Genomic DNA, 12,984 nt, shown 5'->3' with positions numbered 1-12,984 from the left:
TTTATGATAAGTATGAACTTGGGTGACCCCCCCCCCCCCCCCCGCCCCCCAGTATGGCCACTAGTCCTGGCCACTCCTTTGCTACAGTAAGGAAGGCAACAAATTGAATAAAGATTAAATGAAAGAATGGTAGGTTACCAAATCAACCTCTGCCACCAGGCCATTGATGGAGGGTTCTGTCCATGCTTTGTGACATCCTGATGAGATGTTGCAACATAAGCCCTTTCAGAGACAGGAACTGAACATTTCTGAATATCAGTGAATGCCTGCTTCTCACAGGCAAGGATTCTCGTAAGAGTTTCATTTTGTATTATCAATAACTTACACTGATCTGTTCTAGAAAATCCTTGGGTAACCAAAGACACTGAATAGATTGAATTAAAAGTAGTGGGAGCAGCACTTATATAACAGTATATATATATATATAAACTTCAAAAGTGGAAGAAAGTGGTAGGGTATGGAATAAACTTGGAAAATTTTTGTTTACTGTTCAGTTATTTTTCTTCTCTCAATTTTAAGATAATTCAAAAATAGGAGGAAAATAATTAGGCCTGGGATGAAAGTATGTGAAATAGAGTGTCTACTCATTGCTAATTGTAGGAGAGCAGACTTCTCAGAGATAAAAATGCATGTATAGCACACTCAAATGGGATTCGCTGTTGCACAGATATAAAATATTACATTGTATTTATTTTCTCTTGATGTAATCTCCTGTAATTTGGAGAGAGGGCCCCAAAACTCTGTTTGTAAGGAGTGTTTAAGGGGGATGCTTGCACTCTTATTGGAAAGAATGGCATGTAGACTGCATGGGAGGAAGGGAGTCACTCATCTCTGGGTCACCAACTAGAACAAGAAATGGCCCGCAGTGCAGGAACCACCAAAATGCTACCTGTGAAAAGGGGAACTGTCCTGTTTCCATGCTGCTTCTAAGAACGTGGGTAGGGTGATTATCAGCAGAGAAAGGGAAACTAAGAAGGCAGGAGTGAGAGGTAGGTGCTTTACATGCTGCCACTCGCTTTATTAGAGAGGGGTGACAAGACTCCACCACAATGCCCTTTCACAATGGGAGATATCGCTTCACCTTGGGAAAGTACCCACTCTGATAAACATCTATGGAAAGGGAGCAGGATGATATGGTGTACTAGGCAACACTCCTCAACTATCCTAGATAGAGTGAAGGGATATTCTCTGTGATTGCTGCAGAGCATGAAGGCAGGAGGCAAAGGGCCTCTAATACCCCTCGCTTTTTCCTTAAGTTGGGAGATGCCCATCTTATCAGCCTATCTTGACTCCTCTTTGACCCCCAGAGGGTGACAAATTAGATGGACCAATACAAAACAAGCTATGAATGGCTGCCACAGTGGGGACCGCAGCTGTACCACTGAGGCAGCCCCAGCAAAAGCTCTCTGGTCTCCTACCATTTTGGAATTGAGGCAGGGTGGATCCCTACTCATGTTCCTTATAAACTCAGAGACTTTAAGGTCAGAAGGGACTATCATGATCATTTAGTCTGAGCTCCTGAATATTGCAGGCTACCAAACCTCACCAACCAACTCCTTTAATAGACCCCATACCTCTGGCTGAGTTACTGAAGTCCTCAAATCAACATTTAAAGACTTCAAGTTACAAAGAATCCATCATATATACTAGTTTAAACCTGCAACTGACCATGGTACAGAGGAAGGCAAAAGTCCACAGGGTGTCTGCCAGTTTCGTGCGGGAGAAAATTCCTTCCCAACACAAAAATGGCAAACAGTTAGACCCTGAGCATGTAGGCAAGACCCACCAGCTAGACACCTGGGAAAGAATTATCTCTAGTACCTTAGGGACATCCCTATCTACTGTCCCATCACCAGACGTTGGAGATATTTGCTGCTAGTAGTCTCAGCTTGCTACATGCCATTGTAGGCAGTCTCATCATACCATCCCCTCCATAAATTATCAAGCTCAGTCTTGAAGCCAGTTAAGTTTTTTGTCCCTGCTGCTCCCCTTGGAAGGTTGTTCCAGAACTGATCTCCTCTGATGGTTAGAAACCTTCATCTAACATCAAGCTAAACTTGTTGATGGCTGGTTTATCTCTCTTTGTTCTCATGTCCACACTGGTGCTTAACTTAACTAATTCCTCTCCCTCCCTAGTATTTATCCCTCAGATGTAATTATAGAGAGCAATCATATCTCTCCCCTCAGCTTTCTTTTGGTTAGGCTAAACAAGCCAAGCTCTTTGAGTCTCTTTTCAGAAGATAAAACAAGCAAATTAAAAACCTGTAAGAATGATATATAACTTCTACTGGAAGTTAACAGCTTAAATACCTTTGAGAATCTGGGCCAAAAATCCAATCAGAGTATTAAAACCTTATTTCTAAAATTGTCTCCTCCCCCACCCCTTATAAAGATATGTAGATATGTTTTTCCTATCTTGAACATTTTGCAAATGTTCTCTAAGATTTCTGGCTTTTAGGGAAATTCAAAGGGAACAAAATGCAGCTGCAAAGTAATTGATGCAGGTTCACTGGGGCACTCAAAAGTACAGTTAAGATTGTGATATTGTAATTTTTAATAATTCACTTTCAGTTCATAAATTGTTGATTTTTGTAGAAAGAATTTTTGTTGTGAACAGAAAAAACATGATAATCTGAAAAAGCAAATCTTTGGCCGAGACACTTGTTGGTTTTGATTTATTATGGGCATTTTTCATAGTAGTAAATATGAATGCAATTTCATTTCTTTAAGTTTTCATGGAACAAAAATACTTTGTTGTATATTTTTCAACCGAGAAGTTGTTATAATAACAGTTGTACTCATGAGACTTGACTTCACATTTGCCATTTCGGAGTCAAATCTTGAAGTCCTTATTAGGCCTTGTTCTGCCACCTTTACTTTCTGGATAATGTACCACTGAGTGTAGATAAGGATCAGATAGAATCAGAATAATAATCTCTTCTCTCAGTCCTTACACAGGCAACATTTCAAAAAATTCAGGTAGTGTTAGTGTAGAAACTAAATCAGAGCCTCAGATTTGGCTACCAAACATTTACAGAGGGAGAAAAAATATTTTGTTTTGTTTTTCCCAAAGCTCTTTATTGTAGTACTCCAGAGTCTCCTCCACATGGATTCATTGTCAGTCAGACAGGTGGACAGCTCAACAGTATGGTTCGCTGGGCTTGTGATCGAGGATTTAGGCTTGTTGGGAAAAGTACCGCTGTATGCAGGAAATCTCCATATGGATATCATGCATGGGATGCACCAGTCCCAGCTTGTCAAGGTAAGTATCTTTAATCGCGGATTAAGTAACACATTATATCATTATTTTCTCCTCTTCTGATTTAGGCCATCAGTCTTTGTCACTTAAAAAAAATAAAATAAAAATGTTTAATTTTCATTCATGGGAACCAAAATCTTCCTGCCAATACAGCCCTACAAATACAACTAATAAATCATATATTGTAACACAATCTGCCAGGGTTAGCAACTATTGACTGTATGAGTTTGGAAGTCACTAAGTATCACATTTTTTTAAGTTGTGAACAAAAATGCCGTAGACAAAATGTAATCTCACCTGAATCTTCACTTAAAATTGAAGCCAAACATTTTTATTTTTATTTTTTGGGGGGGAGGGCAGGATGTTCAGAAAAGTTCCCTTAATTTATATTGTTTATCTGTTAGTTTATTTTTCATTGCTACATTTCTCAGTGTTATATGCTTACACTGGGATTGATATTAGAAGTGCCAAATAACTATTTCATGTTTATTCACACTTATTCATGATTCACCAACGATAAAGAACCAGAAAGTACTGGGACTCATGAGATTTCCAGTGAAAAGTAAACAGGAAAATTTTTCTTTTCTTTTTTGTAAAACTATCTGACAATTTTCATGTCTATATTAGTATTTTGAGCTGCAAATTGATTTTTAAATTTAGCACTTGGGACAGAGCTCTTCGGATTGATTATATATTTAGGATCTCTTGTTTTGAATTAACATGTCAAGGTACAGTATGATTCCTTAGCAATGAAATGGAAATGACTATGTAGTTAACAATTTGATTTACAACATATATTTTCTTAAGAAAAATGCTATTGTGTTAGTAACATGTATTCTACTATATAGCAAATTATTAGGAGTATTCGTAAAACATTGCAGATGTTTACTATTTTTCATTTTATTTAAAAGCAAGGAATTTATATTTTTCTGTTGTATAAACTCAGACAAAAAGATAATTCTATTTTACTATTCATGCAAGGTTCTCAGACCTTATTAACCACACAAATACAGAAGCAGTAGACATTCATTATGGATATGCCAACCCAGTACTTTAGCTGCTTAAATGAATTCAGACAGTATGTTCCTGCTGACCCGTGGAGAGACGTGAAATTTAAGTTTGTTCAATGGTAATTTCCCAATAAAATATTAAAAGCTTGAATGTTCTCCAAACTTTCAAGTGCTCAGAAATGAAGTGCAGGTGTTACATGTGCTGTTACATTCTTTTAAACTTCCTGAATGTCAGGGGATAAATGTAGGAGGAGCTAGTCATGATAGCTAGTCATAGATCTTGATCAGACTTTTAACTACATATTTCAAATAAGTAACTTTGTGTTAAGAAAACAGTTAAATCTACTAAATGAAAATACTAATTTATTTTAATAACTATATGTTTTAAATAGTTAACAGAAGTAGTTGCATAACTGGTAAATAGTTGTAAAGAACTTATTTTAAAAAGAATATTTATTAATTGCTTGATATTCATTCATTGCAATGGTTGATGTATTCTAAAATATAATAAGATTTTTATGTTAATTAAAAGTCAATTAATTATAAATAAGCATTTAATGAAGGTTAACTGTGATTCAAGTTATGGACTTGATTTGCCATTTGGTTATACCTGCTTCCCACAGTTCCTTGTTTGTAGAAGGTGATTGCAGCAGTGTTATGTGCCAGCAACTCACACTCCACCAGAGAACTTAGATCCTGCCCATGCAGCCCTAAAATAGTTGCTGCTGCTTAGGCTGTGGCCAGAGAATCCAGAAGATGAACTGATTTACTCCATTTCCCAGACATCACCACATGCTCTTACTTAGGGATGAACCCTTGCTGGTGTAAAGCTGAACCCATTTACTCTGCTGAATTTGTAACTTCTTGCACCAGTGGCCCATATATAACAAATACAGTCAATAAACTTCTCTAATGTTCTTTAATAACAACTTGGAGCAAGATTATGAATTGCACATTGTTCCATGGAATAGAGCATTACCCTAATGGTAGCTCTCTGCCTACTGGATCATGCTTTTCATAGCTCCATGGCACACAGAAGGAGTACAGACAGTCCTGCTACCTTATTAAGGGTCTGTAGCATGTGTCCACCTCCATGGGCAGCCAGCGGAAGTGGCTGATAAGGTCATGGCCCTATCTCTTGCCTTACGTTCTCTTCCATTTATAGGGTGTCTATCTGAACTAGTCTTACTCAGTTCTTGAACTCATCTGAATTTAGGAACTGCAGTGAAGAGCAGTAACTGCACAAGAAGAGAAAGTGGATTGGGAGCCCTTCTATAAAGAGCCCTTCTTGCACACCGGGGTAGGAGCCAGAACACATTCTCATTCATGACATACTGTCCTGTCTAAGGCTATGCAGCTCTTGCAACTTCATTGTACGCTGCTATACACCTCCTATTCTATATTAATCTTAATCATCTCTTCATTGGAGATTGTCATTCAAGTCAAATGGTGACAAATTATAACAACTTGTTTGTGTAAACATCTACTGGGAATCAGGATTATGCCGCCAAACACATCATTACTTATGACACGAGTGAATCCAAATCTCCAGAACTTTTCCACAATTCTTCAATGTGGTTCTTCTGTGTTATCCTCTTCTATAGTTACCAACACTCTGCTACTACTCAGACATTTTTACTCTCCACAAAATCTATGCACAACAGATGATTTAAATCTATGTCTTCTCTAGACTCTCCTTCATTTCTGCAGATGTTCAATAGGTGAGACAATAGTTTAGAATTTTGTTCTTGTGACTAATTAAATAAGTCCCATTAGGCTTTTCAGTCCTGCTTTAGTGATGAATTTGAAACACCATGATACTAGGTAAAGGGGGCTATCGTTCTCACTTGACTGTGAAAAAATTCCCCAGGTTCCAGTGTTCTAAATAGATAATACCACCCTATTTTTAAGATCACTTTCTACTGTGGCACTTTGCTGTGGAATCAAGACACGCAATTGTTAACATTAGAATACATATTTTTTCTTTATTTTTGTACTGTATTTATAGATTTAAATATGTCCACTTGATAGAAAAGACCTAGTGTAACAGCAGTGGATTACAAAATAAGCCCTACCTCAGACTGAAGAGTGTAGCAATTAACTGAATCCCTGGTTTGACGCTAATACAAAATCATCCATCCTCTGGGCTGAAGAGGAGCAGATGAATCCTGTCCTCAGACATTAAGATTGTTATAAATTTCAGGCAAATAAATGTTGTTCATTTGTAAAGTACACTGCAGATATTATAATATAAGATCATTGTCTGACTCCCTTGCCCGATTTTTAATTACACAAAACCTCTGCACCCTACCTAAGTCAGTAAAGGTTCTTACAATTTACTAAAACCCATAATGCTAATAAAGCTTTGAAAGAGCAAACAGGACTACAGTGGCATAAATTTTGCAATAAATTATTAACTTGCTTCTGATATGAAATATGGGTGTTTACAAAAAATCATAGATCCTTAACTTCTTCAAAGAGTTTTTTTAATATAGTTTTTTTCACTCAGTTATTGACTACATTTCTTGAGTATAGCACTTCATACCAACATTACTTGATGCTTGGCTTTATTTATTTATTTAGCTTTTCGTCTCATTGATAAATGTTGCTTTGCATGGACCTCTCCGCAAATCAATATTATTGTTAATTTGTACAACTTCTTGTGCTAGTGTCGGGCACGATGCGTAGGGGCTGAAATCTAGAGAAAATGTGATGCACAAACAAAGCAAATGACATAAAAGAATATCTAGTGGAACCCCCTAATGTTTCAATATTATAAATTGTCATGTCTGCAGTGACTGGTATGCCAGAGATGCCTAAAAAATGAAGAAAGAATTAGCAGAATTTATTGACCTTAGTGTTAAAATTACATTATCCATTGTACTATGCTTCAGCAATGCATATTTTTCTAAGATAAATAGCATATTTGACAGGCAAAATACTGAAAAACCTTTATACTCGTATGAAGAAATATCTGGTGTACAGCAGAGTATAACAAATATTAATGTCTATTTCAAGAATTCTTTGCCTATAATGTTGTTTATTTTATGAGAATTGAATCCTATTTTTACAGAATAAGAAAAAACCTAACATTTGGGTAATTCCTGTCTTGTATAAAGTGCAATACGTTTATTGCAGATCACATAACTGCACATAAGCAGTTGGGCAGATTGTCTGATTGCATCCCAGATTCCTAAGAAATGTCTGATAATATTGGCAGTGATTAGCAAAATAATTTACAGGAGATTTATTTTTCTTTAAAATTAACATGAATTTAGTGATCATGATAGTAAAAGACTAAGGTCCGGGTTCACAAAGGCACTGGAACATATTTATTAACTTTAAGCATGTGAGTAATCCTACTTCAGTTACAGGCGCAACTCACATCCTTAACTATTTTGCTGGATCAGGACCCAGGAGTATTGGTTTCGGTCAAAATATGGGAAAGCCCATTGAAAGCTTCCTTTACACAGCTTTTCCAGTGCAGATGTTCATAAATATGATAGTGCAGAAAATAATGTTTTAGTCTTAGTTCTACCTTGCAACTAATGGTTCCAGCAGAAAGGTGAACCACATAATATCTGCTTAAGTGCCAAGAGTTATAAATAAAAGAGGAATATAAATACAATCTTTTCATTACCTTAAATTTATGAGCAAATTTTCCATTCCCAAGATAGGGCTGGGCCTATTGTACTTTTGAGGTTATATGTATTTCTGTTTTAGTTGTCTCACCACTTTTCAGATCAAATTGTATTTAAGATGCTGAGCTAACGGCCTAGATGTTAGCATTGGTCCAGTGTGTAGTCCATGTTAAAATGCAGTCCCTTCTGCTGTTCTCTGTTTGTTCTTCATAGGAAAGCTACATGTTCAAGACGGAGCCCCATGTACATGACAAAAGCACAGGTCACGTTAGTGAGGTTTGCATTCTTAAGAAAAGTTCACAACATTGTGGCCAGATAGAGATGGAGGAAAGCAATTTTGCTCACTTCTGCTTTTTGGTGATCTAAAAGCAACTAGGAATCTAACCTGACCTCAACTTACATAGCAGAACAATCTTAGTGAGGGGCAGAAATAGCCTCCAACAACTTTTGGTCTTTCCCCTGACCCTTTTTGATCACCTCAGTCTTTTTAAGATGAAATCTCAAGTCAACTTGCTCTTTTCCATAAACCAGAACAAAAATGGAAGATTAGATACTGGTTAATAGTTAATAGCAAATGCCAAACAAATGCTTCTTTAAAACAACTATTACCAAGCCTTCCTTAAGGAAGGTTTTTACAGTCTACATCAGCAAAGGGCTTACTGCTGCCACACTGGACTTCACTCACTAGAAATGTAAGGATTGGATTTATCTTGTGCTGATTGGTCTCAGATGCACCAATGATGGGGGCTACCTAGGTACCCACATAGTGCTTTTTCCTTTTTTGTTTAATTGTAAAATAGGTCAAAAGAAGCTTGTCCATTTTTGTAAGAGGGCCAAGATTCAAGGATGAAAAGTATTCTAAAAATTATTAAGTATAACACAATTTTGTATTCACATGTTATGTTGTAAATAGAGACAGAGAGCCTCCTCTTACACTGGTGTAAATAAGGAGTAGCTCCAATAAAAACAGTGGAGTTACACTGGTGTAAATGCATGGATGAAATTGAGAAGGGAGCCAAATCCAGAATGCTATTTATATAACAATATGAAGCATGTCTTCTTAATTTTTAAAAAATACATTAATAAAACAAAGTTTAATTATCATAATGAGTTAAAGTGGTATTATGAATCAATTAATTGGTTATATATAGGATGGATCATAATGAAAAGGATTCTTTATGATTGAAATTGATTTCCATTTCCTATGAAGAAAGGAAAGCAATGGGGCTGTCACATTTATTTTAGTTTCTTCTATTTGTCTAACAAAATTACTTTACAAAGCTAGTCTGTCTCATATAAGGCCCTCTCTCTCCTTCCCTCCCCCCCCAAAAAAAAATGGTGAAGCAGCAAGGCTGTTCATAATACAAACTGTACACCAGCAACTGTTTACAAAGAGTGGAAGGATGGTCTACTGGTTAGGGCATTGACCAAGGACTCAGAAGACCTATGCTCAATTCCTTGCTCTGCCACAGACTTCCTGTATTACCTTGGGCAAATCATTCTCTGTGCCTCATTTCCCCATCAGTAAAATGAGGATAATAGTACTTCCCTAAGTCACAGAAGTGTTGTGAAGATAAATACACTAAAGATTTTGAGTATCTCAGAACCAAGGGTGATCACGGCCACATGTTACGTAAATAGATATATAGTAATATGGTGCAACTGGAAACTAAGTTTGACTTCACTACCAAGGAAATTTTATCTATAGTGTCAAGGCCTACCTGAATGTTTCTTAGAGGTTTATTCTCAGGTATGTAAGGGTGGCCTGGCTTAGAGACAGGTCATTGTCATATGGGAGATTTAGTTTCTACTTTTTTCTTTCATTTCCCCTTCCAAAATCATAAAAGATGAGGGTTGGAAGGGACCTCAGTAAGTTATCTAGTCCAACCCCCTGCTCAAAGCAGTACCAACCCCAAATAAATCATCCCAGCCAGTGTTATGTCAAGCTGCATCTTAAAAACCTCTAAAGATGGAGATTCCACCACCACCCTACATAACTCATTCCAGTGCTTCACCACCCTCCTAGTGAAAAAGTTTTTCCTAATATCCAAACTAGACCTCCCATACTGCAACATTGCTCCTTGTTCTGTCACCTGCCAGAACTAAGAACAGGCTAGCTCCATCCTCTTTGGAATCCCCCCTAACTCTTCTATTCTGCAGACTAAATTAGCCCAGTTCCCTTAGCCTCTTCTCAGAAGTCGTGCTCGAGCCCCCTAATCATTTTTGTTGCCCTCTGCTGGACTCTTTCCAATTTGTCCACATCCTTCCTGGACACAGTACTTCAAATGTGGCCTCACCAGTGCCAAATAAAGGGGAATAGTCACTTCCCTTGATCTGCTGGCAGTACGCCTGCTAATGCAACCCAATATGCCATTAGCCTTCTTGGCAACAAGGGCACACTGTTGACTCATATCCAACTTCTTGTCCACTGTAACCCCAACGTACTTTTATGCAGAAGTGCTGCTTAGCCAGTCAGTCCCCAGTCTTTAGCAGTGCATGGGATTCTTCTGTCCTAAGTGCGGTACTCTGCATTTGTCCTTGTTGAACTTCCATCAGATTTCTTTTGGCCCAATACTCCAATTTATCAAGGTCACTCTATATCACATCCCTACATTCCAGTGTCTCTACCACCCCCATCCCCCATTGTAGTGTAATCTGCAAACTTGTTGAGGATGCAATCCACTCCATCCTCTAGATCATTAATGAAGTTGTTGAACAAAACTGGCCCCAGGACCAATCCCTGGGGCACTCCGCTTGATACTGGCTACCAACTAGACATCAAGCCATTGATCACTGTCCATTGAGCTCGATGATCTAACCAGCTTTCTATCCACCTTATAGTCCATTCACCCAACCCACACTTCCGTAACTTGATGGCAAGAATGTTGTATGAGACCATATTAAAAGTTTTGCTAATGTCAAGGTATGTCACATCAATTGCTTTCCTCCATCAACAGAACCAGTCATCTCATCATAGAAGATAGTCAGGTTTGTCAGGCATGACTTCCCCTTGCTGATTGTTCCTGATCACCTTCATTTCCTCCAAGTGCTTCAAAATGGATTCCTTGGAGGTCTGGTCCATGATTTTTCTGGGGACTGAGGTGAGGCTGACTAGTCTGTAGTTCCCAGATCCTCCTCCTTCCCTTTTTTAAAGACGGGCACTATATTTGTCTTTTTCCAGTCATGCAGGAGCTTTCCCAATCACCATGAGTTTTCAAAGATACTGGCCAATGGCTCTGCAATCACATCAGCCAACTCCCTCAGCATCCTCAGATGCATTGTATCCGGCCCTATTGACTTGTTCATGTCCAGTTTTTCTAAATAGATGTGAACCTGTTCTTTCACCACTGAGCTCACCTCCTCCCCATACCGTGCTGCTCAGGGCAGTAGTTTGGGAGCTGACCTTGTCTGTAAGGACAGAGACAAAAAAAAATCAGCTTTTTCAGCTTTTTCCACACCATCTGTCACTAGGTGGCCAGTAGCCCTGCAATCACATCAGCCAACTCCCTGAGCACCCTTGTTTGAGTATCTGCATGCAAAGAAGTGTTTTATTACATTGATTCCTCCATCTTGTTAAGATCAGCATTTACAAAGTCTGTAGTTTGTGATGAGATTTGTTTGTTTGTTCATATTTCTTATTCACTGATTCTCAAAGTACAGTAAGCCATAATGGGTTTTCCAGTCATTGCTGAAAATTATTGAGGTTTTATTGTAGCATATTTGTTTGTAATAATAAGAAACCAACAAATGTAAGGAAATGTTAATCTCTGAGAGTAAAATCAAGTATTTTGAGCTTTTTAACCTACTTTTAAACCGTCACATCTGAGAAGTCAGTTACTCCAGGAAGAGCACTACTGTTTCTAAAATAGTGACATCATGGTATTGATCAGCACTGATTAACAAAGGATCTCCATCACTCTAAGAAGTTCCACTTTTATGGCCAGATTTTGCCAGCTAACTACTGTCCTCAAATGGGGAGTGAAAATGAAGGTGAACTGCTCCTGGAGCAACTCTGGAAGCAATTATGCATCAGGAAGCACAAAGCCTTGCAAAGCACCCAGCAGCACATCAACCCTTTTCTCTAAATGCTGCACTGGCTCTCAGTTTTGTTCTGCTGCCAATTCAAGACCCTGGTATAGCTCTTCAGAACCACCAATAGATCATGACCCATCTTCACCAGACAGCCTCTCTATCTATGATCTGTCAATGCAGTTATTCCCCTCTGAGACAATACAGCTAACAAATCCCGGGACAAAGCACACGTGAGCCAGAGATAAACAATTCTTAGTGAAGAGGGGTTGATTGTTGAATGAGCCTTCAGAAGAGACTAGACTAAGCTAAAGTTTCACCAATTTTAGAGCAAGCTACACTACCTACTATTTTTACTAAAGCATTCCACCGTAGCTACTGTTAATTAAAATAAACAAAAAAACCTAGCAGCATTTCCTGGAGCTCAAAAAGGGTAAAAAGAGACTAATGTTCATTTTTGACATTATCATGCAGATTTTATTTATCTCATTGAATGCTTGGATGCTATGGTAATAAGCACTTTAGAAAACTTCAGGTATTCCTATTAGAAAATTATTCTACAGGAATGTCACATTCATCAAAATGGCAATGTAAAGTGAGCAGCATTATTTAGATAGAGTGAAACATCTACCATTTCAAATTTGTGACCAATTTCAATAAGTACAGTTCTATCAGTAATTTTGTGTGTTAGATTGCTGGGGTTATTTCAAGGGGAAACTACTACATCAGCATCAGGTTTGTGTGTGACACTTTATTAAAACACAGAAAGATAGGAATTAGCATCTTGAGACTCAAAGATGGTTCTTGTAATCTGTGATTTTTCTTATGGACAAAGATTTCCATTTTTACACATAAAAGATTTATGTTCACTGAATGCTTGACAAGTGATACACCAGATTTGACTTTCATGGGTCTCATATTGCATGTGAGTCTTCATTTACTCATAATATTAGTCCTGTCACTAATTTACACTGTTTTCTGTTGAAAGACAACATGCATGGATAGTATACAAGGTTTCTAAATAAATGTGGAATCTAAAGAAAAT

General features: G+C 37.8%; 1 protein-coding gene across 3 annotated transcripts in view; it reads left to right on the top strand.

Annotated features, from left to right (window-relative positions):
• Positions 1–12,984, top strand: part of CSMD3 (CUB and Sushi multiple domains 3) — a 1,042,296-nt gene that overhangs the window by 914,615 nt on the left and 114,697 nt on the right. For all 3 annotated transcript variants that reach the window (XM_067537409.1, XM_067537408.1, XM_067537407.1), the window contains one exon: positions 3,074–3,262. In XM_067537409.1, the coding sequence (XP_067393510.1) occupies positions 3,074–3,262 (189 nt within the window). The remainder of the gene's footprint in view (positions 1–3,073; positions 3,263–12,984) is intronic.

Source organism: Emydura macquarii, unplaced genomic scaffold (assembly GCF_026122565.2).
Source record: "Emydura macquarii macquarii isolate MOO-44397 ecotype Brisbane River unplaced genomic scaffold, CSIRO-AGI_Emac_v2 contig_383, whole genome shotgun sequence".
Taxonomy (NCBI): domain Eukaryota; kingdom Metazoa; phylum Chordata; order Testudines; family Chelidae; genus Emydura; species Emydura macquarii.
Note: the sequence above shows the minus strand (reverse complement) of the source record. Positions and strands in the feature narration are given on the sequence as shown.